Source organism: Haematobia irritans, chromosome 2 (assembly GCF_050003625.1).
Source record: "Haematobia irritans isolate KBUSLIRL chromosome 2, ASM5000362v1, whole genome shotgun sequence".
Lineage (NCBI taxonomy): Eukaryota > Metazoa > Arthropoda > Insecta > Diptera > Muscidae > Haematobia > Haematobia irritans.
Window position 1 is genome coordinate 77,909,616 of NC_134398.1, and position 27,119 is coordinate 77,936,734.

The 27,119-nt window shown below is 31.5% G+C and overlaps 1 protein-coding gene across 1 annotated transcript in view; it reads left to right on the forward strand.

Moving 5' to 3' along the window:
- The first annotated feature begins 1,680 nt into the window (after positions 1-1,680).
- The window catches only part of drl (derailed), a 105,394-nt gene continuing 79,955 nt past the window's right edge, over positions 1,681-27,119 (forward strand). Inside the window, exon 1 of the mRNA XM_075295369.1 lies at positions 1,681-2,425. Coding sequence (XP_075151484.1) covers positions 2,311-2,425 — 115 coding nt within the window. The 5' untranslated portion in view covers positions 1,681-2,310. The remainder of the gene's footprint in view (positions 2,426-27,119) is intronic.

Below are 27,119 nucleotides of genomic sequence, written 5' to 3' on the forward strand. Positions count from 1 at the left end.
ATTTCATTGGGTAATTTTTTACCAACAATTATTAACTATAGGAATTGTCAGTAAGAAATTGCTATCCACTTTCAAGTTAATTTTTCGTAAAAAAATATTTTCTCATACAAAAAAATCTTATAGTAAATTGCACTTATTATTTAGAAAATACTTTATATTTCACAAGTAGTTTTATAGCATGACAAACGAATTTTTAACTACCAGTTAAGAATTTTTTTAAGGAAATTTCCATCGTATTTTGTAGGCCATGAATTATCGATTGCTACTTAGAATTTGTAAAATTTCCTTTCGAGTAGTTAATTTTCGTTGAAGATACGAAAAATGAACTAAAATTCTGGAAATTTCTTGTAATAAATTATTGTAAAAATGTTCTTAAATTTACGAGACACTTTTTTTCTGTGTGATGCGGTATTTAGTTTAGATTTATGTCAGGTTAATCGAGTTTTTAATTCTATTAATAGAATGTTGGACTTGATATTTGTAAGTTCTGATCTAAGGTTTACTGTATCAAGGTGTGATTTTCCCATTTCTCCTGCTGGTACTCATCATGTTCCGCTTTTGGTTTCGATTGATTTTTTATGATTTTGTCGACATTGGCACAGATAGTGTGCAGCGCTATGATTACAATGCTTTTCTTATTTCTGAGATAAATTGGGACTCAGTTTTACGGAGTGACATTGTATCTATATGTTATGAAGAATTCCTGAAGGTATTGAATGAAGTTTTCAGGAATAATATTCCTATGTCTAACATAAGCCGAGAGTCCATAAGTTGCCGTGGTAAGATATTTCTTCCCTAATGTTTTTACATGGTATTATTAATGGAAGTATTGATTGCCCAGAACTTGTTTCATTCATTAGATTTAATTCACCACCTCGTACATTAAGGCATTACTTTCCTTTCAATTTGGATTTACATTCTTCAAATTATGATTTGAATGGACCAATTCATAGGTCTATGAGATTATTTAATAATATGTGCGAACATTTAGATTTTTCTATGTCAACAGTAATGTTTAAGAATTTATTGAATAATTTAATAGTTTAATTATTTATATTATATATTTTTATTAGGATTAAGATAATTTCTATTGCCAGTCTGAAGGGTTTATTCCGTAGACACAGAAATAAATAAATATATTATTTTCTTCGTTTATTCTTAATTTGTGGAACTGCCAAACAACGTTTGACACCGACGGATCATCTTCTATAGTCTATCATTTTTGGTATATTATCATATTATTTTAATACTCCTTATAAGTCCAGATATTTCATTGTAATCAAGTTGACACCATTTCACCCATAGATGTCGCTATTAAAAATGCTGCCAAATATCCACAAAAATGCGAAGAAGAGAGAATTAGATATGTTAATGGTTACAACTGTTATAAATACCTTTGAAGGGGAAAATCTACTAAAATATTAAATATTTTAAAAGTTCCTGACCACAGATGTCAGCAGTGGTATTAAAAATTGCTACCAAATGCTCACTCTATGGAAAAATAAACAATGTGCCGGTTGTGTGGTTTCAAATGGGAGAGACGCAAAGCGAGAGGAGAAATAAATAAGGGTGTCAAATAGTCTCTGTAATAAGCGAAGAATTACTCATATAACCGCTGAGTGTTATACGGATAGGCAACAACTGTATTGAGGATTTGTGCACATTTTCTCCTCTGGCACTCCAGTTGGAAACAACAGTTTTGTTCACTCTGCTGTTTGGTGGTGGTGGGTATAACATATCTAGCTGGTCGGAGCGGCTCAGATGCGATTGTTTATTTATCCAGTTGACAGTTCTTGGAAACTCGTCACGGTGTGCACGTTAAAAACTCGGATGATGCTCCGATGCTGCCTCTTCACTATATTTCGTTACGACAAAACGAATCCAATCGGATAAATATAATAATAGTTGGACGTATTTAATAAAGCCTTCATTTCAAATATGGTAGTAACTTTACATCAATAACGCCATAACATCAGAGGCACAATTTAGCGTTTCGGTGTTCCGTATCTAATCTTAGTTCAGTTGATTTTCATGAATCGCTACCGAAATTAAAATAAAAATAATGCAACTGGATTATAGTGCAAAAATTAAATAACGAATATAATATTATTTTAAAAATATTATTTATTGAGTGATTTGAAGTGAAAAAGAGCAACACATTAAAAATACACAGTATTTATTAAAGTTCAACTAAAAAATATATACAACCAATACAAATAAAAATAATAAATAAATATATTCTAAATAAGAGAAAATATATACATTGTGTTAAAAATCTGTAACTTGGAGCCTGCTGACCATTTTGTTACCATGTGTCCCACTAGCATTTCGTTTACCATTGGATTATTTTTCTTAGCGCTGTGCAGCCTGGTCCAGAGTCATTTAAATGTTTACTTAAACCTACACGAAGTTATGCGATTAATTGGTAAGTCAGAAATCGGTCTCCTTGAAAATCCTCATACTTATTAATAATTAATCAACTTGGATTTTTCAAAAAAAAGACATGATTTTCTATTCCAAACAAAAGTAAATGGATGTGGATTTGAGAATTGATTAAATTCTAAAGGTGAATAAATTGTACACCCTCAAAAAAAATCGCTTCTCTAACATATGTTCCAAACATATTTTGCAGGAAACACATATATTATTGGATACTGCAGAAACATTAATATGTTTGTTTTATCTGAGCGTATTATATGTTTGGAAGCATTTTGAGTCCAAAAATAGTATATGTTTGGAAGAATTCCCCAAAGAAGATTGTGCTCATTCCCTCACATAATTTTCACTACCACGAAATTTTTGAGTTCTTCGCATCTTTTTCTGTAATACAAATATGCTGTTTTTTCTTTCAAATGTCTATTCTCTTGGTTCCGAATGTATATTCTCTTTATTCTGAATACTCATTCTAATATTCAAATTAAATAGTAATTAGACTTAAGCATATAAAATTTATGGCCTTATCATGAAACAGTTTTCCGAACCAACATACAAGCGGTTTCACAGAAATTGCTCTCATTTCATTCTATCGCTGTGTTATGTTGATATCTTTTTATTCAACCATCCCGGTTTCCATCTCTATTTATTTCTCTATACTAACTCTCTCTCTCTCTGGCGCTCTTTGAATAAAGTATCACAACATATATATGTTTACTCGAAATTTGTAAATTTATATATGTTTACATTCACACATATTATTTTTATGAAACATTCATGCCCCAAACATAATATATTCTAACATATTAACATATGTATCCCAAACATTTTGTGTTAGTTTAGGAACATTACATGTTTGCACTTAAATATATTGTGTTTAAAAATTGTGCCCGAAACACATTTTGTTTATATCGGAACATATTAAAAACATATTTTTCTAACAGTGTATGTTCATGTTACTGGGAGGAAAGCTTTTCTCTTTTTAAGTGATTCATTTTAAGGAAAGGAAACGTGTGATGTGAGGTGCTTCATAGGTTCTTTCATTCAATTTTCCTTGACATCTACACGCTCACAAAAAATCGCTTCTGTAACATATACTCCCAAATATATTTTGCTTCAAGCATATACATTTTTGGGTATTGCCCAAACATTTATATGTTTGATCTCTTCCAATATATAATATGTTTGAAAGCATATTGGTCTAAACAATATATGTTTGGGTAGTCTAAGTTCCAAACATTTTGTATTTTTGCATCCAAATTCAATAATGTTGTCTTCCAAAACACAATATATTATTATGTGACCATATAATATGTTTGGAAGCATTTTGCACCCAAAAATATTATATGCTTAAAAAATTTCTCCCAAACAATATTGTGCTCAAAATTTTATTTATTTATTTATATATTTACAATCATAATGAATTATGAACATAAACAGGTAATATAGGTGCTAACAACATAGGTTTTCGACCTGAATGGTCAAAATTTTGTTTCTGCCCAATTGTATATTCCCCCATATCTTTCTCACTTCCACGAGATTTTTTAGTTCTTAGCACCTTTTTCTGTAATACAAACATTGTAGAAGAAATTATTCAATTTTATGATTTGTTTTTTATTTTAATTTTACCTTTTGCCGGACGGGGATTCGAACAGCGGACCACACAGTTTGTAAGGATCAAAGAAGTAGCTGATCAATTGCCCAAGGAAAAATAAAATGTTAATTTTGTAATAACAAGCAACAACCACCAACTTAATTCAATATCGCTCCCTGTTAAATAGCGCTCCAAGCTACTAAACACATATATGTTTATAGGCTATTTCTAAATTAATATATGTTTGCATCCAAGCATATTATATTTACAAACATTTTATGTCCCAAACATAATATGTTCTAACATATTAACATATATGTCCCAAACATGTTATGCTAGTTTATGAACATTATATGCTTGCACTCAAAAATATTGTGTTTAAAAATTTGTGTTCCAAACATATAATGTTTATAGCCAAACATATGAAAACCAGTCTTTTTCATCCGTGTAGAATTGCGATATTAGTATTCTATCTATAGGAAAGTATGTATGTCGCTTTTAAGAACGAATTAAGATATAATAAAAGTGGGAACAATTAATATATAAAATAGTCTAGTTTTAGTCAGGAGTGCAGTTATTCAATTTTATTTTAATTGCACCTAAAACTCCACCGACTATACCCTAAGTCGGGCAAATTTAACTTATTTTTATTGGGCAAGTATCAAAATTTTTTCAGGAGGGTATGACCATACTTGGCAAGTATTTGACCAAAATGAATGTTAAACTTGTGAAGAAATGTGAAGACGTAGACTTTCAAAAAAGTTTTGGAAAAATTTACTTTCTACTAAAAACAAAAGGAAAATTTAAAGTGCTGCCAGCAACTTAAGGGTCACGTAACGTAAAATAAAAATGAAAAAAAAAATAAATTATTTATAATAAAATGTAAACAACATTCTCGTGTGTTTCTTCTTACTGTCCAGTGTATTTATTTCTTTGGTATAAATAGGGGATAAGAACATTGAAATTATTAAATTTTCATTAACTCTCTATCAAAAGTCACTATCAATAGCATATGCATAATTTTCACAACAGAAACCATTTCATACTGCTGCTTTTTTTAACAAAAAGCCCTAAAAAGGCCATATTTCGGGCAAAATGCAAACGCAACTTTTTATATTACGTCAGCCAATTTGTCATCTTCTGATTCTATTGCTTTTACTTTCGGCATTTATAGGGTTCTATCGACCCATTTTTAAAATTTTGGAAAAATCTGCATTTTTTTAAATATTGAAATGTTGGCTCATGTTATGTTATAGGGAAGTTATGAGAATTACAGATCAATAGTATTATAAAAACACAACACGCGTTGGATTACGCAAATAATATAAATACACCGAAAAAAAGCGAACTGTGTTATAGGAAGAATGAACTACCTTGCACGAAAATTGAACTAAATTTTGAGATATCCACAAAGCGTTGTTCAAACCAGGAAATTTTAATGCCCTGTTGTACTTATTAACTGCACGAAATTACATCTTCTCATAGAAGAAAAAATTAACTAAAAGTAAAGAAGAAATTCGTTGGCGTCAAATCATGACAATTTTAACCATACAGTAGTTCATTCTTACTATTTTTGGGAATCATACGAAAATTTTCTTTTGCTTTAGTTCATATTGAACTTATGTGTATGGTCATTGAACTTTATACTCACGTTTAGTTCATAAAATTTTTCAGACATACTTAAAAAAAGTAAGATTTCATTAAGCTGTGGAAAATTTCGATAAAAATAATAAAATTTAATTACTAGCAAATATTTTTTCCAATAAAAATAAGTTAAATTTAGAGTTAGTTTAACTACGGAAATTTTTTTTCTGTGTATGACGTTCCCGTTCATAATGATGTCCTGAATTCGTCCTCCATTATCCATAAAAAGTGTAATAAAATGATAAAACGAATATATATTATATATAATTTATTTTGAATTTTGTTATAATAACAGCAGTTTGTTTTTGTTGAATAACTAGATTATGTGTTAAATCTAAAACAATGCATTTTGTTGTTATACACGGACAAAAAAGATTGTTTTTCATATGTTTGGATGTAACATTATTTTGCACATTATTTTTAAGTGCAAGCATATAATGTTCATAAACTAGCATAACATGTTTGCGACATATATAGTAATATGTTAGAACATATTATGTTTGGGACATAACATTTTTTAAATATAATATATGTGGATGCAAATATATATTAATTTAGAAGTTGCCTATAAAAATATATTTGTTTAGAAAGAGAGACTGGAAGAAAAAACATGAAAGTACTGCAATTAAAAAACATGAATGTAACCAATTGGCGCCTTAATAATATATACAAACAAAGAAAATTTCATTAAAAATTTGTTCTAGTGTATGTCCAAGACAAAACTAAATATGTTTGAACACTACAAACGATATTTTGTTTGGATCGATCCTGAAAATAGATAAGCTTGAAGCAGAATGTACTTGGGAGTTTATGTTACAGAAGCGATTTATTTTGAGGGTGAAACACGAACTTAATACGCTTCTTTAGGGAAAACTACAACACTCAAAAAAGTGAACCTTCCAGGGCATTAAAGCCAATTTAACTCATTTTTAGATCATGACAATTATTATTCTTTAGTAAAAATTTCTCCTATATGAGAAAGTTTTCTTGACTTTAATATTTTTTGTTTACGTTAGCAAAATTAACTAAAAAAGGTGAATAAATTAAATATTATAGAGATTTACAAAACACGTATTTCCCACAAACTACGAGGGCAATTCGGAAACTTCTTAGCCTAGCACAAAAAGCGCGGTATAAACAGGAAAAAGTAAAGTGTTTTGGAAACTTCCATATCTGTAATGAACATGTTAATTTTTGTGTCGATCTGACAACTCCTTCATATAGAAACAGATGTTCAAAAATGACGCATCCGCAATTTTTTTACAATGGAAAAATTAGAAATGCGTGCTATCATTAAATATTTACATAAAAAAGTTTTATCGGGACAAGAAATTCATAATGATATGGTGAATGTGTTAGGTGAAAGTGCTCCTTCATATGCAACAGTAAAGTAAAAAATTGGGTTGCTGAATTTAAACGTGGTCGTACAAGCATTGAAGATGAACCACGTAGTGGACGTCCAAAAACAGCAACAACAACAGAAATTGTAGCCAAACTGCATGATATGGTATTAAATGATCGACGAATAAATGTGCGTGAAATTGCTAATATAACGGGCATCTCAAATGATCGAGTCCATTTAATTTTGCATGAAGACTACAGATGAAAAAGCTTTCTGCAAGATGGATGCCGCATTTGTTAACAGTCGATCAAAAACGCATAAGAATGAACATTTCTCAAGCTTGTTGGGATCGTTTTAAGCGAAATAAAATTGATGAGACATGGATCCACGTCTATACTCCAGAGACAAAAGAACAATCCAAACAATGGACTGAAGCTGGAGGAAGTGCCCCAAAGAAGGCAAAACAATTCAATCGGCTGGTAAGGTTATGGCAACGGTTTTTGGGACTTCAAAGGTATTTTATTGATTGACTATCTGTAAAAGGGTAAAACAATAAATTCAGAGTACTATTGCAACCTTTTGGATCAATTAAATGTACAAATTCGAGAAAAACGTCCTGGCTGACAACACAAAAAAATAATTTTTCATCAAGACAACGCACCAGCGCATAAGAGTGTTTTAACAATGGCTAAAATCAACGAATTACGAGTTGCTTGACCACCTACCTTATTCTCCTGATTTAGCTCCCAGTGACTTTTACTTGTTCCCAAATCTAAAAAAATTCCTTGCTGGCAAGCGTTTTACCTCAGATGAAGATGCAATTGCAGTTGTAAACCACTATTTTGAAGACCTTGAGGAAAACTATTTTAATCAACGGATAGAATTGCTAGAAAAGCGTTGAAGTTTCAGGAGATTTTATTGAAAAATAAAAATATTTTTGAAAAACTATCTATTCTCTTTCATTGATAGGCTAAGAAGTTTCCGAACCGCCCTCGTACTTCCGAATTGTCAACTCCAAGATTATACCTTCAAACTACGATATTTTCGTTAACAAGTAAAAAATTCGTATTTCTCACAAAATAGTTCCGAATAGGTTCCGAATAAAGTTTAGTTAAAATTTTCCACATTTTCCTTCGTAGTGGGTTCACATTTCTTTGTGTGTATAACTGACAATGCTATTTGCACATCTCGCCTTTGCTCATCAATTTTTGGAAATTTTCTTCTTACATTATTCACACATTATGTTTAAAAATGTTACTTATTACACCAAATTTTTTCGTTTTAAATTTTTAAGTCAAAAATTTCAAAATTTACCTAGTAAAATTTATAGAGAAATTTACTAGATCCGCTACATTTACTAGCTCCGGTACATTTTTTATGATTTCAACAAAGGGAAGTTCGACTGTATTAACATTTTCTGTCTGTAGGTTGTTGCTGCTTAAGGATTTTTTTTGTCGAGAACTAGGCAGGTTCAGGATGGAAGGTGTAAAATCGTTGGTTTGTTTGACATTAAGTTCGCCTAATATTTACAGTTTGTATCTGATTTTTTTTCCTTAAGAAAATATGTAAATAGTAAGTTTACAAATGTTAAATATGTGGTATTCGATTAAGTCACATCAGGAAAGTCGGAATCTAGAGGTGATAAAGGAAAGGATATTTTGCCATAATCATTCAACCACATCGATTTATTTATACAAATACTTTAAATTGTGAAATGAAATTGTAACTGTGTGTGTGGGTGTGTGTATGAAACTATACAAACATAATTTCAATCCTCATAAAGGACAGCATTCATTCATTTAAATATGTTGGCATAACAAACACACATTGTCTTTAGATATGACTAAAATGTGTTGGCAGTACGACAACTACAAAACACAACCGATAGCATACAATGAGCATAATCGTCGATTAGGACCAAATGAGGACATCTGCAGTTGTTAGAAATACAATGCTGTATTATGTCTTTGTATATGTTCCTCCCATCTATCCATTGGTGAGGCAAATGGACTTAGGTTGGATTGCCAAGTGCCTAGTTGTAAATTACAAAAAAAAAACTTCTGAAATTAGTTAATCTTGAAATGGCATTGGTGTAAACAGAAAATTGATTGATCGATCGATGAATGATTTTGTGATTTATTTGTGACTGCCTCTTTGTAGGGGATACAGCGGCTCACTGCTCCCTCACACATCAACTTGTATTCTACCGATGCAGTGGCGCATTCAGTTCACCAGCCAGCGCCACCAGAACAATGAATATTGTCTGTAGTACTTCAGAGAATGGTTGATTGTTCTGCCCCATCACTAGATAAAATAAAATTCCACCACTTACAACTAATCCATAAGAGTACTTACTTTTAACAAATATTAAGCATGTTCATGGAGAAGTACCTGCAACGTCCGCAGCGATTTAGCAGCCCATTGTCGGTGGCCCTTATCAAGTTTAACCCAAATCCAAAATCCATACATCCAAGCAACAGTTATAGTTGATATGATATTCGTTCAGTGCTGTCAACAATTATCCATCTAAGGCCACGAAACTAGGTTGTACCTCACAACAATTTATTGTTTATTTACTCAAAATGCTAACATTTGATTTATTTATTATGGGCTAGAAGATAACGCCAGATAAATTAAACAACTCCAAACCATTTGATAGGTTTGACATGCAACCATGATTGTTGCAATGTAGGGGTAAAACTTGGCCGGAGTGGGTACCTTTGGTTGCTATTGACACAATTGGCGTCTGGCATACTGTAGAAGTCAGTGTACGTGGCAATGCTGCATTTATTTCCACTCAATAGATAAAGAAAATATCAAGCGCCGTGTTTAGAGAGTAGACTCTGTGACATGTTGGTTTAATCTTTTGCGAAGATTATCAGAAACATGTCACTGGATATTATGACATATCAATTAAAATGTTGCTACTCATAAGTCTTTGACTCGGATACCGATAGCTATCGCCGATGTTCTGCTACTGAGTGCATACACAATGCAAGGTCTTGGAAGACAACTTCTTTTTAATGTATTACCCCACGCCAACGTTCCCTACTAATCGATCAATCATATGCCCGTTTATTCTGTCACCATAGCTGTCCATGGATGTCCCTTTGATATTTGTGTGTGAGTGCTGTCACTTGGTCGTCTTATCATGGAAGGGTGCTATCTTCTAAATATATAACTCACCTAAAGGAAATCTTGTTTCTTCTTGTGTGCTCACTACGGTAGCTGTCACACAATATTGTCAGATATACATACGAGAGTTACAATGGAAGATAAAACGCATATGCAATTGGGTATAATAGTCGGTGGCACATATATGAATTTATGACGGATTATGAAAAATGTCAATTTCCATTAAATATGAATGAATTGTTGTTTGGACTTAAACAATCACAATTATGTATTTGATTGAATGGGTATATTGGAACAAAGGATTTAACGTTGATAGGTTGAAGGTAAAATTATAATATTTTATTTAAAAACGAACACTGGTTTAAACGGCTCAGTTAAGAAAGTTCATTGCGCGCTTGTTCCAATTTAAGCGTAGTTTAATTAAATTAAGCAATTTGTCGACTTTGGCTAGCAATGCAACCAAAATAAGCCAGAGTTTGGTGCGGTATATGGGATGGTGGCATCATTGAACCGTACTTCTTCAAAGATAATGAGAATCGTAAAGTAACGGAGCGCTACCGTGATATGATATCCGTAATGGGATTTGCTCAAAATGCAAGAGCTTGACTTGCATGACATGTGGTTTCAACAAGACGTTTTCACACAGTACGCGTAAAAATGCAGTTATTGAGAGGCGAGTTCGGTGAACATTTTATTTCACGTTCGGGACCGGTCAATTGGTCGCCTAGATGTTACGATTTTACATCTGTAGACTAATTTTGTGGGCCGTGTTAAAGCTCATGTTCCGCTTCAATTGACGCATTGAAAGACAACATTGAAGCATTTAGTTGCGAGAAATGTTCCAAAGAGTATACCAAAATTGGACTAAGCAGAACATTTGCATGAAATAATCTTCAATTATTAAATTGTATGGCATGGCATAGCATAGCATGTTAATATGTTAGAACATATTATGTTTGGGACACAAACTGTTTGTAAATGTAATATGCTTAGATGCAAACATATATTAGTTTAGAAATAGGCTATAAACATATATGTGTTTAGAATGAGAGACATAGAGAGTATGCTGCAAGTAAAATAATAGAAGTAACCAATTGGCGCCTCAAAAATATATGCACACAAAGAAAATTTCATTAATTTTTTTTCTACGGTGAAACATAATATATTTGAACAATACAAACAATATTTTGTTTGGACCAATCGTGAAAATATATATGCTAGAAGCAAAATATGTTTGGGGTATATGTTACAGAAGCTATTTTTTGAGGGTGTAGAATCGCGTCCAAAGTGATTGTTGGCGTCGTTAACGGTAGCAAAAATGAATGCCATATAAACCCAGGTATAAAAAAACCGAGAATACAAAACTAACTTATTATAGACAATAAAATCGGGTTGTGAGTATATTTACACGCAGAGAAGATACATGATTGTCATATTCATATTCAAATCGCAAAATAATATGATAGGAGCTGTTTTGTGGCCACCATCTAACATTTTCACCATCAATCATGTTGGAACCAGGGCTGTGGAGTCGGAGCTGGAGTCTTGGGGTCGGAGTCTGAAGATTTTGCTGGAGTCTGAGTCGGAGTCGTAGAAATTTTGCTCAACTCCGACTCCGGCGAAACAAAATTTGAAAAATTCCTATATTTGTAACTAAAGAAATATTTGACAAATTAGATAGATTAGGGTTTTTAATCGAACGACGAAAAACGAAGTGCTGGATTTCAGGCTATTCAAAGTGTATTTATATGGATGAAATTTCACGGTGATATAAAAAGTAGGTTATACTAGAATGTGAACTGAATTGATCAATTGTATTGTCCATTTTTAACATATTAAGTTAAAATATCGATTTTTGACCCTATATGTACTCTTGATAAAGACACAATTTTAAGGCAATACAGCAATAGAACCTAATGTTCTGAATTTTTGGCAGGCATGTCGAGTTCGAAGATGGGTCATAACGGACAATTTTGTGATATAGCACCTACATATCTTCCGATTCGTTTTAAGAAATTTTTCCCAGTCTAAAATTGTCATTTGTCAGAAATTTTGAATTTAGAGAATTTTGAGATTCATAAATAAATACGGAAATTTCCCGTCGGCCCAGATTTTGTGTATGGATATAATGACTTGAGAAATATCCATATACACCCGATGTCCTTGGAAGCTGTAATTTTAAATTAAACCTCTGCCAACGTGCCTTCTGAGTTGGTCTTTTGGGAGACAGTTTTTTTTTATCAAAGCCACTCAAAATTACATTAAATTAATGGTCTCTAATGTCCATAACTGATAGACCATGGTATGGTAGTGGTTATTTAAAATTCCGCCCGTCATAATTTTTTTTGCAATGAAAATAAGTTAAAATTAGCGTTAGTTTAACTACGGATATGTTTTTTGGTGCATTGACATTTATACCGATACTATCGGTAGTCGTTATAAGCTATCGATAGTGACGTCAAAAAATAACTATCGATACTATTGATAGTACTATCGATAGTTTTGCAGTTCTACCTGGTTGGAACATTGAAGAAATAACATCATGTAAAATGTCATGGTATTTGTTATTTTATGAAAAAAACCGAATGTGTTAGGAATTCAAATTTTTTGCACACTATTTTTGAGTGTATGCATATAGTATGTTTGGGCATACATATATGTATATTAATATGTTAGAACATATTTTGTTTGGGGCAGGTTTTTTAAATATAATGTTTCTGGGTGCAAACATTTAGTATAAAAATATGTATGTGTACAAGCGTAAGAAAGAGTGGGAGAGGATAAGGAAAAAAAATAAAGCTGGCGGCGGAGATAGATAACGAAAGACATGTAAAGATATCCCAGCAGAAAAATTTGGAAGTTCTTCCAAATGCACAACTTTAAATGCACTTCCAGAAGATATTCTCCCAATGATGTTCTTTATTTTAACTACACAGGAAGTTCTGTTAATTCAATTTTTTATAACTAGATTTTTTTCATATTTTTAATGGGTAATGTTAACTTTTTTGTAACAAATAGGTTAAAAACAGAGTAAGAATTCATAAAATGGTAAAAATTACTAACTTACTAAATTCAATCTGAAAAAATTGTGCATATTTGAAAATATTTGTGGTAGAACGTTTCAGACAAGCGTTAGAGTCCATTAAAAATGATAAAAAATTATAAAATTTATTTATTTGACAAAATATCACAGAATTTTTTCATTTACATCCAAAACATTGAACTCGGATCACACCTAAAGAAGTGACGCGAATTCAGTGCAACGGCTGTTGAAATGAAGGACTTCCGTCATATGAAAAGCCCATGTTAAATTCGCTTCTGCTTCAATTTTGGACCACTTCCGGATCCAAAAAGAACATTTTCAATACTTCTTTGGCGACGCTTTTTTGCAGGGATGTTAAACTAAAAACGGTTGCTGAGAAATAATTAGAAACTGGGGCCTTAACAAACGATGTGCTTTGTGTACAACATAATATGTTTATTCAGTATAAACAATTTTTTGAACAAATTCAAGAAATATATATGCTTCAAATTGAATATGCAGTTAAAAGAACATGCTCACCACCTAAAATGTTATGATCTACAAAAAAAATGTTATGATCTTTTTCTTTCGGCGAAAAACCGATGCCATTTGAGAAAAGAAAACACAAAAGTAATTTATGATTTTTTAACTAATTCCTTGTTAGTGTGAGAATCAAATGAACTCTACTTGAGAGACATATTTTGTTGTGGATAAATAGCTTGCATATGTCTGGCACATGAACGAGGTACCCCAAAAGTTTTGAATGTTAAAGTCCAAACATTAATGAATTTACACATTCAGTTACACATTCTTATTGTGGCATCAAAACAAATCGAGTCGGGCTATGAGTAAGACGACTTTTTCCAACCAAGGAAAACTAATAAAATAGCAGAGATCATTAAAAATTGATGAACAGATTTATTTAAAAAGTAGAGAAAGGAATTAACAGTTTGGAGCTTAAAAAGATATGCTTAGGGAGAAACATAATATGTTTGCATAGCTCAAACCATTTTCTGTTTGAACAAATTAGGAAAATATATATGCTTGCGTTTACAGGCGACCAAGTCGTTACCCATAATTATATTTGATACTAGGAGTTTTTGCTGATATGGCTAATAATTTATTTGAATTTTACATTTCAAGATTATCTTGCCTTTGGTTTTTTCGATTAAAAGTATATACGGCCGTAAGTTCGGCCAGGCCGAAGCTTATGTACCCTCCACCGTGGATTGCGTAGAAACTTCTACTGAAGACTGTCATCCACAATCGAATTACTTGGGTTGCGGTAACAAATAAAATTTTGACAACATTTTCTATTTCTACAGACATAACATTTTCTACAGAAATAAAATTTTCAATAGAAATAACATTTTGACAAGATTTTCAATAGAATTAAAATTTTGACAACATTCTCTATAGAAATAAAATTTTTAATTAATTTAACTATTTTTGGCTCGAGTGGCAACCATGATTATGAACCGATATGGACCAATTTTTGTGTGATTGGCTATATATAACTATAGACTGATATGGACCAATTTTGGCATGGTTATTAGCGGCCATATACTAACACGACGTTCCAAATTTAAACGGATCGGATGAATTTTACTCCTCCAAGAGGCTCCGGAGGAAAAATCAGGGGATCAGTTTATATGGGGGCTATATATAATTATGGACCGATATGGACCAATTTTTGCATGGTTGTTAGAGACCATATACTTACACCACGTACGGATCGGATGAAGTTTGTTCCTCTAAGAGGCTCTGGAGGTCAAATCTGGGGATCGGTTGATATGGAGGCTATACATAATTATGGACCGATATGGACCAATTTTTGCATCGTTGTTAGAGACCATATACTAGTACCATGTACCAAATTTCAACCAGATCGGATGAAATATGCTACTCTTATAGGTTCCGCAAGCCAAATCTGGGGGTCCGTTTATATGGGGGCTATACGTACAAGTGGACCGATATGGCCCACTTGCAATACCATCCGACCTACATCAATAACAACTACTTGTGCCAAGTTTGAAGTCGATAGCTAGTTTCGTTCTACCCCCATCCTATGGTGGAGGGTATAAAAAGTATTGATTTAGTACAAGCAATTAAAACATTTGTACACTCCATGATATTCTATCTGATTTGCTATATTTTATATTCACTTCATATTGATGTTGTATAATATCCACATCACATTTATTTATTAGTTTGGCATTTTCGCCAGAGAAGACATTCGAACCTTAAAATAAAAACTATTTGTTTTTTTGTTTGTTTCTCTTTCTCCTTATTTCGAATTTAAATATTTCCATCTCTGTTTTTAGTAATATTTCTTTTACTTTATACTCTGTATTGATTTTATACAAAAATATATTAAAACGACAATTCTATATTAATATCTTTTTACAAAACAAAAAAAAAAAATATTTGTTTTGTAAAATATATTTTTACTCAAATATATATATATATATATATATATATATATATATATATATATATATATATATATATATATATATATATATATATATATATATATATATATATATATATATATATATATATATATATATATATATATATATTTACTAAAAAAACTCTATTCTTCATTATTACCAAAGTTTTCCTAAATTTGCTTTTTCTGATTTTAGTGGCGTGAACTAAAACTGAGAAAAAAGTTTTAAACAATGAAGATCACAATTTTATTAAATTTTGAAATACATAGTTTATATTTTCCAAAAATGGTAGAAACTTACTTAAATAGCGTTCACAAGTTTCTGAAATGAGTAAATTTTGCTTAAATTGTGTCCGGAACTTCATATAGCGCTAAAGAACTCAAATGTTTTTCTTTCAAAATATGAAACAACAGTAAAAAAATATATTTTTGCATAAAATTTCTCCATTTTCAACAATACTACAATTAGTAAACTATTTTAGTTAAAATTTTCTAGAGAAAACCTACCTACCTATATTTTCTGTCATGGTGGGATCACTTTTTTCTGGGTGTACTTAAATGCCAAATATTTACACCACAATATATGAAAACACACTTTTTGTCCGTGTACTAAATGCTGTGTCTGCATTTTTTTGGGCGAAATTTTCTGAATATATTTGTATGTTCTTGTATGTTTGTTTCCGATAAACTTTCCTCGCAATCAGGTTCATTGAACCGGCGGATTATCTATCTGCCTACAAAAATAATTGTTATTTTATGAAATCTCTTAAACGCACAACTTTTAAACTTCCACAGCATAACATATTGTCAAACCAAATAACCTTCCTACTTATGTTCATGGATATTTATTTAAATTAGATTTACTCAAATTGAGTTTGGAAGGAAGTTCACAAATTTGAGTTTATGACTATAAAAATTTAACAAGACTTGGAGAAAGAATTATGTGATGTTACAAACGTGTTTGCTGTAATTATTTGAAAACTTTTAATTGAGATCTATAAGATATTATGCTTTACATTGCGTTCTATACACTGAAAAAAAGCATACCCGGTTCCAAAGATTTTGTCTTTACTTTAAAAAATTTGGTATTGATTCCGAGCCAAAGAAGCGGAGAATTCAAGTAAGGATACTTTTAAGACACAATTCTCTTTTAAAATCGGGTTTTGTGTACTTGCTTCTAGGAAGCTAATTTTAATTTTTCGCTTTTTCAGCTTTTTTTCTTTATATGCTATCAACGTCCTTTAAAAACAAGTTAACGACGACTTTATTTTCCAAATTAAGACTCGACTTCTAGTAGAAATTATGCTGTGTTTCAAGTAAAAAACGCCTTTAAAATAAAGTGTTGAAAAACATGTCCTATATTTGAACGATTTTTATACCCTCCACCATAGGATGGGGGGTATATTAACTTTGTCATTCCGTTTGTAACACATCGAAATATTGCTCTAAGACCCCATAAAGTATATATATTCTGGGTCGTGGTGAAATTCTGAGTCGATCTGAGCATGTCCGTCCGTCCGTCCGTCCGTCTGTTGAAATCACGATAACTTCCGAACGAAACAAGCTATCGACTTGAAACTTGGCACAAGTAGTTGTTATTGATGTAGGTCGGATGGTATTGCAAATGGGCCATATCGGTCCATTTTTACGTATACCCCCGATATAAACGGACCCCCAAATTTGGCTTGCGAGGCCTCTAAGAGAAGCAAATTTCATCCGATCCGGCTGAAATTTGGTACATGGTGTTAGTATATGGTCTTTAACAACCATGCAAAAATTGGTTCACATCGGTCCATAATTATATATAGCCCCCATATAAACCGATCCCCCGATTTGGCTTGAGAGGCCTCTAAGAGAAGCAAATTTCATCCGATCCAGCTGAAATTTGGTACAGGGTGTTAGTATATGGTCTCTAACAACCATGCAAAAACTGGTCCACATCGGTCCATAATTATATATAGCCCCCATATAAACCGATCCCCCGATTTGGTTTGCGAGGCCTCTAAGAGAACCAAATTTCATCCGATCCGGCTGAAATTTGGTACATGGTGTTAGTATATGGCCTCTAACAACCGTGCAAACATTGGTCCACATCGGTCCATAATTATATATAGCCCCCATATAAACCGATTACCAGATTTGACCTCCGGAGCCTCTTGGAAGACCAAAATTCATCTGATTCAGTTGAAATTTGGTACGTGGTGTTAATATATGGCCTCACACTCCCATGCAAAAATTGGTCGAAATCGCTCCATAATTATATATAGCCCCCATATAAACCGATCCCCAGATTTGACCTCCGGAGCCCCTTGGAAGAGCAAAATTCATCCGATTCGGTTGAAATTTGGTACGTGATGTTAGTATATGGTATCCAACAACCATGCAGGAATTGGTTCATATCAGTCCATAATTATATATAGGACCCATATAAACCGATCCCCAGACTTGACCTCCGGTGCCTTTTGGAGAAGCAAAATTTATCCGATCTGGTCGAAATTTTGTACGTGGTAGTAGTATATGATATTTAACAACCATGCCAAAAGTGGTCCATATCAGTCCATAATCACATATATCCCCCATATAAATCGATCCCGAGATTTGGTTTTGGAGCCTCTTGGAGGAGCAAATTTCATCCGAGTCAGTTGAAATTTGGTACATTGTGCTAGTATATGGCCGTTAACAACCATGCCTAACTAGATCCATATCGGTCTATAGTTATATATAGCCCTCAGATCCATATCAATAATTGTATATAGCCCCCATATAAGCGACTCCCATATTTCAATTCTGGCTCCCAACGTACCGTGCAAAAGTCCATATCGATTCGTAATTATTTGTAGACTTACCTATATATACTTTGTTTGTCTAATGTATACCACGTATGGACTAACTCACAATTTAGAAAACGATTTAAGATACCACAACCCAAGTAATTCGATTGTGGATGACAGTCTTTCGTAGAAGTTTGTACGCAATCCATGGTGGAGGGTACATAAGATTCGGCCTGGCCGAACTTACGGCCGTTTATACTTGTTTTCTTTGTAGTCAAGATGCAAAAAGACAACAAATTTAAAGACAATTTCATTAAATTTAAAGATTTTTTCTGAATTATTAAAGTCAAGTTGACCTTAGCCCAAACATTTTTTCTTTCATGTTATGATATCCATTTTTAAATCAAATCACTTAATTATAAGGACAATACGACTTCATTGAAAAGTTTATCGACCTTTGGTCAAGGAAAAAAACTTTATACTAGGGAAATGCGTCTTCTATGCTAAGCAAAATTTGCATTCGTATTTTAAAGACATGAAATCTTTGACTTCACGACAATATTTTTTTCAGTGTACATACAAATGTAGGTGTTAGAGAGGCAAATTCTTATGAATTGGCTGAGTAACATATGCAAACACCTTACGTAGCAATGGTTACTATTTGCTCTCTTTCACTCACAATCACATAGATACGAGTGAAACAGGTAATCACGTATTTTATTTGGTACACCATACGAATAATACTAAAAACACATGACACCTTGACAGGGTAAAGTAAAAAGAAATGACATAATATTAACTGAAGGCAATCCTTTGCCCTCTCTCTTTTCCATGTTCATAATTTTAAACTGTGTTGCCCTTATCATTTTAGAAAATTCGCTGATAAAATTATTAAAAAGGTGTGGGATCTTAGTTATATAAAATAAAAAACGTCCAGAGAAAAATTCTTTGTTTTTAAACCGAAAACGCCAATCTTAGCGAAGATAAACAAGTATATACACACCCTCAAAAAAAATCGCTTCTTTAACATATGTTCCAAACATATTTTGCAGGAAGCACATATATTATTGCATACTGCCGAAACATTAATATGTTTGTTTTATGTGAACATATTATATGTTTGGAAGCATTTTGAGCCAAAAATATTATATGCTTGGAAGAATTTTTCCCAAACACGATTGTGCTCATTCCCTAACATACTCGTAATTTTCAAATTTTTTAGTTATTGGCACCTTTTTCTGTAATACAAATAATGTTGAAGAAATTATTCAATTTTATAAATTTTTTAAATTTTACCTTTCGCCTGCACGGAGAATCGAACCGAGGACCATACAGTTTGTAAGCCAACACACTATCCACTGGGCTACGTAGCTGTTATAGTCACCAGTAGATAATTATCGTTTTAAGTTACATTTATATAGCATAGTTTGCAGCGCCCACGAGCCCATGCAAACATTACATTATTTAACAGAAACATACATTTGTTTGCCACGTGGAGCAGTGGTTAGCATGTCTGCCTTGCATGCAAAGGGTCGTGGGTTCAATCCCTGCTCCGACCGAACATTTTTTTTTTTTTTTAATTTACACATTTATATTTATACTATATTAAATTTTTTTAAATGAAACTTCGAAATGTGCGTTATTAAAGATTTATAGTCAGTAACAGTGCTTGATATAAACGAAATTGACTGCTTTTTGGATAAAATATTATTTTTTATTGCAAAAATAACAATATTGTAATAAAAAACTGTTTTTGGACAAAACTTTAAAATTTGGAAGGAATTAAAAAACTAACAAAAGAAGAACGTGGAGTCGAGTATAAACATACATACATAATTTTATAATATAAACATACATTTATTTAGGAGTGAACAGTTTTTTACTAGCATTTAACACCATCGCTCTAAAATTCCTTTTATTTTTCTTTAATAATTCATTTTAAAGAAAATAAACTTTTTAAATTGTTTTAGCTGTAAAACTCGAACTTAATGCCCGCTTTTATATTTAATGGTGTCCGTCAACTCCTCGTGGACTACTAAAGAGGAACTAAAGTTTGTTTTTTTTACATTTTACTGTGTAATTTTTCACTATTTCCTCCTTATTTCATTTTACTGTCCCAACTCTAAAAAGTGTATAATGCCCTTTCGCTATTTTTATGAAGACCCCTGATTTCTTTTAACGAACCAAGAAAAAAATTGTGCCCATAATGCCAAAATGATAAACAAAACACATGTCCACACATACATAAAATGCTGCTCTCAAGGCGAAAACATATGCTGTTTGTTTTTCAAATGTCTATTCTCTTGGTTTCGAATGTCTATTCTCTTTATTCAAATTAAATAATATTTAGACTTAAGCATATCAAATTTTTGGCCTTATCATAAAACAGTTTTCCGAAACAACATACAAGCGGTTTCACAGAAATTGTTCTCTTTTGACTCTTTTGCTGTGTTATATTGATATCTTTCGTCAAGTCTCCCGGTTTCCATCTCTATTTCTCTCTATACTCTCTCTCTGTCGCTTTGAATAAAATATCACAACATATGTATGTTTAGTCGAAATTTGTAAATTTATATATGTTTGTATTCACACATATGATTTTTATGAAACATTCATGCCCCAAACATAATATATTCTAACATATTAACATAGATGTCCCAAACATTTAGTGTTAGTTTAGGAACATTACATGTTCGCACTTAAATATATTGTGGTTTAAAATCGTGCCCGAAACACATTTTGTTTATATCGGAACATATGAAAAACATATTTTTCTAACAGTGCAGCAGTAAGTTCGGCCAGGCCGAATCTTAAATACCCACCACCATGAATCAAATATAACAGTTACCTTTGAAAACTCTTCGTCGTAGCGTGTTACTTGATAATATATAGCGGGTTTCTTGATAATGTATAGAATGACAATATATAGGAATGATTAAATAATGCCCTGATTTGAAATATAAAATCTATAAATTTTAAAATTTTACTTTCAATTTCAAGCAACTTTCATGATCAGTGCGCCTTCTATACCCTCAAGAAGTGAAATCGGTATACATGGAGGGCTTACCAATTGGAGTGATAAAAACTAAATCCGTTACAATTTCAGGCAAATCGGATAAAAACTCCGGTTTATATAAGCCCAAGGAGTTAAATCAGGAAATCAGTCTACATGGGTGCTATGCCAAAAATATGCACCGATACACAAAAAAATGCACACTTAGTTGTGGTTCTGAAAAACCTACACTGAAAAAACAGTGAACCCTTTTCCATTGCAAAATGAACTAAACTGTAGTAATATTGACCATGATTTAGCCCTTAAGATTTTTTTCAACTTGTCTAGTTTATAATTCTTTTAAATTTTAGTTCATCTATAACATTGTATTTTAGTTCATTTTTACAACACCATAAGATTTATATACCCCTACCAAGTTAAAAAGTCAGTATTATTTTGGTTTACTTGCTTATTTTGTGGGAAACCCGATAATAAAAATTGGTTAACAGTCTCTTTAAAATGTCGACAACTAAACTATTTTTAAATCAATCATTCCACAGTACAGAGAAATTAAATAATTAATAGAACAACAAACCGTTTTACTGTTATGGAAATTTTCATACATTAAAATTTAACTTTCTTTAATCAAAAGTACTTTATTATAAAAACTTATGATGGAAGTTCTTAATACAATGTTTTTTGTGAATAAAAATTATGACCACGTGGAACAGAGAGTAGTTCATTTGAACTCGCTTTTTGGACATTTTGACTTATCCTTTTTTTATTCATCGTAGGTAACTTACCATATTTGGGGGCAGTTTATCAAATGGTGTAAGGAATTAAACTTTTCTTTGGAAAACGTATCTCATAAAATTTGTACCTGAAACAATTAGAGAAATAATGAAGTATTCTATATAAACTCATAAAACTGTGTTGTTATCGATGTGAAGGATATAATAAAATAAAAATGCTGGTTGAAAAAAAGCTTTTAATATAATAAAAGTTTTAATATAATACTTACCAATTCTCTATTAAATTCTACGCTGAGGGGAAATATAAAAAGTTGTCCAAATTTATTTGAGTTACTCTGAAATTAAATATTTATTTTTTACATTAAATAAAATTATTAAATAGGTTTTCAAAAAATCTAATGAAAAAATAATAACATGCATAAAAAACCAAATATTCTTGATAACCCTAGACAGTCATCATTCGTCAAAATGACGACACGTAATTTCATATTCGATTTAAAATCCATTTTAGTCTATTGGGAAATGGTAAATTTAAGTTATATTAATTCGACCGTTTTATGAATTTTTGTTTTATACTACTTAAAACCACATTGAATAAGAAACTAAATTCAAGCTTGGTACACTTTTTCGCTGACGATGAAAATTATAGCGTCTTGCAATGAGCCGTAGTCAAAATGACGAAGGATGACGTTAATGTACAAAAAATAAGGATCACTGTCCAGGGCTAAAAGAAAGTTAAAGAATCCTTACCAATTCACTAGTAAATTACAGGCAAAGGAGTTCTAAAAATTTGTCCAAATTTTTAAGGGGTTATTCTGAAATTAAATATTTTTTTTACATTAAAAATATTACATTGGTTTCCAAAAAAATTGATTAAAGATATACTAAAATAAGGTATTAAAAACCTGTAATTTTTATGATAAAAAGGTCATAAAAATGTAAATATTCTAGTTGAAAAAAGCTAATTTTTAAAAGAAAACTTACCAATTCTCTATTTTTTAAATTTGTTCGAATCCATCTGGAGTTGCTCTGAAATTAAATATTGATTTTACAACAAAGAAAAACATTAAACTGGTTTCCAAAAAAATTAATTAACAAATAATAATATACATAAAAAAATATTCTTTTTAAAAGAAAGTCATATTAAAAAAATACTTACCAATTTATGAATAAACTATACGCTGAGATATAACAAAAATTTTCCAAATTCATCTGGAATTGAATATTAATTTTTTACATTGAATAATAAAAATTTCAATACACTTTCAATTTCAACATATTTTCCTAAATATTCTTAATAACTTTTTTCTAAACTACCGTTAAAATATTAATAACTTTCATTTAAAAGGTTTAAAATTTGCAAAAACTTCATGAAATGTTATCTACCATTTTTGACGAAAATGTCTATAAATTTAATTACATGTGAACTAAAAATATTTCATTGGGTAATTTTCTACCAACAATTATTAACTATAGGAATTGTCAGTAATAAATTGCTATCCACTTTCAAGTTCATTTTTCGTAAAAAAAATATTTTCTCATACAAAAAATCTTATAGTAAATTGCACTTATTATTTAGAAAGTACTTTACATTTCACAAGTAGTTTTATTTTTCATGACAAACGAATTTTTAACTACCAGTTAAGAAATTTTTCAAGAAAATTTCCATAGTATTTTGTAGGCCATGAACTAAACGATTGCTACTTAGAATTTGTAAAATTTCCTTTCGAGTAGTTAATTTTCGTTGAAGATACGAAAAATGAACTAAAATTCGGTCTGTATGGGGGCTATACCAAAATATGGACCGATACACCCCGTTTTCGACACACCTATTTGTGGTTCTAAAATACCTCTAGATTTCGAATTTTGGGCGAATCGGATAGAACATAAGGTTTCTAGAAGTCCAAGACCCCAAATCGGGGGGTCGGTTTATATGGGGGCTATACCAAAACATGGACCGATACACCTCATTTTCGACACATCTGCTTTTGGTCCTAAAATTACTACAGATTTCCAATTTCAGGAAAATCGGATTGAAAATACGGTTTCTATAAGCCCAAGAGGTAAAATTGGAAGATCGGTCTATATGGGGGCTATGTTATACCAAAACATGGACCGATAGGCACCATTTTCGGCCCACTCATTTATGGTCCTAAAATACCTTTAGGTTTCCAATTTCAAGCAAATCGGATAGAAAATACGGTCTAAGACCCCAAATCGGGGAGTCGGTTTATATGGGGACTATACCAAAACATGGACCGATATAGCCCATCTTCGAACTTGACCTGCTTGGAGATAAAAAACGAGTTTGTGCAAAAATTAAGCAAGATAGCTTTATTATTGAAAGCTGTAGCGTGATTACAACAGACATCCAGACAGACAGACAGCAGGACATCGTTATATCGTCTTAGAATTTCTCCCTGATCAAGAATATATATAAAGTATATATAGTCGGAAATCGATATTTCGTTGAAAGTGCATTTGGTTGTAGTAACAAGTGTGAAAAATGTCATCACTAATTTATTTCTTAAGTTTTTGGATAATTTTTAGTTTTATTGCTTCAATTTTATTCATAGTGTGCTATCACCCAAATGGGAAGTAGCATAAACATGGATAAAAAAATAGAATAAATGAATACAATCAAGCACATTATGTTATCAGAGGCAATTTTATGTCGCGAACGGAAATTTTACAACTTCAATGAAACTTTCTCGTTATTTTAAAGAAAATGTTTCGTACTTTTTATGAAGAAATTTTAACGCAGAATGTTTCGTAATATATTCATAAATTCGTAAAAACTTCTTCACAAAAATCATGAAATTTGAAGAAAGTTTCGTTAAAAGTACGAAACATTTACGAAGAAAAATTAATGTAGAATACTTCGTAGACGTTTCGTATATTCGTAAAATGTTCTTCGTAAAATTTACAAAAATGAATGAAAATTTTGTTGTTTTAATTAAGAATTCACGAAGAATAGTTAATAAAGAATTCTTCGTAAAATTAACGAAGAGAATTCTTTGGGTGTGCCGTTCGTTCGAACTTGCCTTCGTTCGGATATCAGAAATAGGCTGTAAATGTCAAAACTGTTAGGATCAAGGCCCTTTTTACAGTGTATGTAAAGTCGTGTAAGAAGTGCCTAATGTGCGGGGATTACTGCATAATAATCTCATTTAAAATGCCCAAACTTTAAGTGTCCGCGTGTGGCATTTATTCATTACAATTATCTAAATTTAAAAATCCTAAATAAAGAGTTATAAACCAAACTTCTATTAAATATAATTCATGTCACATTAAAATCAACAAATGATATCAATTCTATCAAAAATATATATTGGAATCTCGGCTTAACATCAAGCTATTTGGTCTTATTTAATTTGGGACCTCGGTTTTCAAAATCCTTATTTTTTTTCTACGTCAAAAGTTCTTCTTCTAGCAAACCGCCACTTGTTTAACTCAATAATTGAGTTATCCTCTGGTAAATTCTAAGAACTTTCAAACAAAATTTAACTCAATGATTTCTTCATCAGTTAACATATATAGCATTGTGTCAACTGCTAGCAATTCAAGTCGGAATTAATTGTAGATGCAATTATTACGAGTACACCTCACGAAAACCTGCATGAACTCATTTTTGTGTGAATTTTATGTATCGAAGGATAATTACCGGAAAGAAAATCTAACGACTTTTCATTTTGGTGTTAAATTTTTTTTAATTAAGGGAAGTTTATTATCCGTGTAGAGGTGATATCGGTAGATTGTTTCATAATAGAGATTTTATAGATTATGGACTTATGACCTAATCTTGTTGTGAGTATTGAAACACATGACTATGTTTTCAATCGTATCGAAATATGTTCTTTTCTGGGAAACGAAAATTTAAACAAACAATGTTTTCTTTAAACGCAAAAAAACTTTATTTTACAGTAAATACACATTACAAGGAAATTTCGTTTGTTTAAAATTTCGTTGTGGAGGAAAGAATTTTTTTCTTCGCGTTTAGGACAATCTTCGGTTCCGTACTGTATTGAACGAATTTGGATATTGATTTTTAATTCAGATCATTTTGTACACTAAAAAAATTTTGGAAGCTTGTGATAAATTCGGATTTACTTGCTTCATTGCTGGGGATCGGTTTATTTGCGGGACTCTATCTACTTATGGTCTAGTGACTTTCTTCAAATGTGGTAACTCTACACAAGAAAACTTCATTTAACATCTCATCGGTAATGTTAAATTTTATATGCCCCGATATGTACTCTAAGTCGGGCAAAATTGTTACGGAAATAATTGCTCTCAACTGGAAACAAAGTTTCTATCCCAGACAACTTGTTACTGATTTAATTCTAATGTTGTCGCGCTATGGTTGAAAAAAATGTATTTGGTATGAGTTCTTTTCTTGCTTTACAATGTGGCAGTGTAATTAAGTGATTGTTCCATTGTATACGTGTTATAAATTTAAACAAGGTTGTAATTATTATCTCATATCTCAGCACGTTTTGTGAACAATGCGTACGTATGACGCGAAAAAAGCGAGTCTTATTGGAATACAATACCATTGAAGGTACGTAAGGAAGGAAGTGTACATATACATACGTGAAATTTTTCCTCCTCAATTTGTTTGTTCTGGGTTTTATTTAAAATGACCTCGTCAAAGCCAAGTACATAATTTGGCAAGTCATTGTACGAATCGCTACAGAATTTGTTTGTAATCATATCAAGGACTTACAAAACTAAATTCCCAAGGTCTCGGATGACTTGAAAATTAGAGATCTTAAATAACACTCTATTAAAATAAAGAAAATGAGCAAATTATACATTTTTAGATATACAGCACGGCTATTTACATATAGGGACTCTTTGTAAATGGCTGATTTAGTACCAGTTATTTATTCTATATAAATGAGATTTTCCCAAATGGGATAGTGAAAATCGCCTTTACTGTTCCTACGATTAGCAAAAATCAATCAATTTCAAGCTGC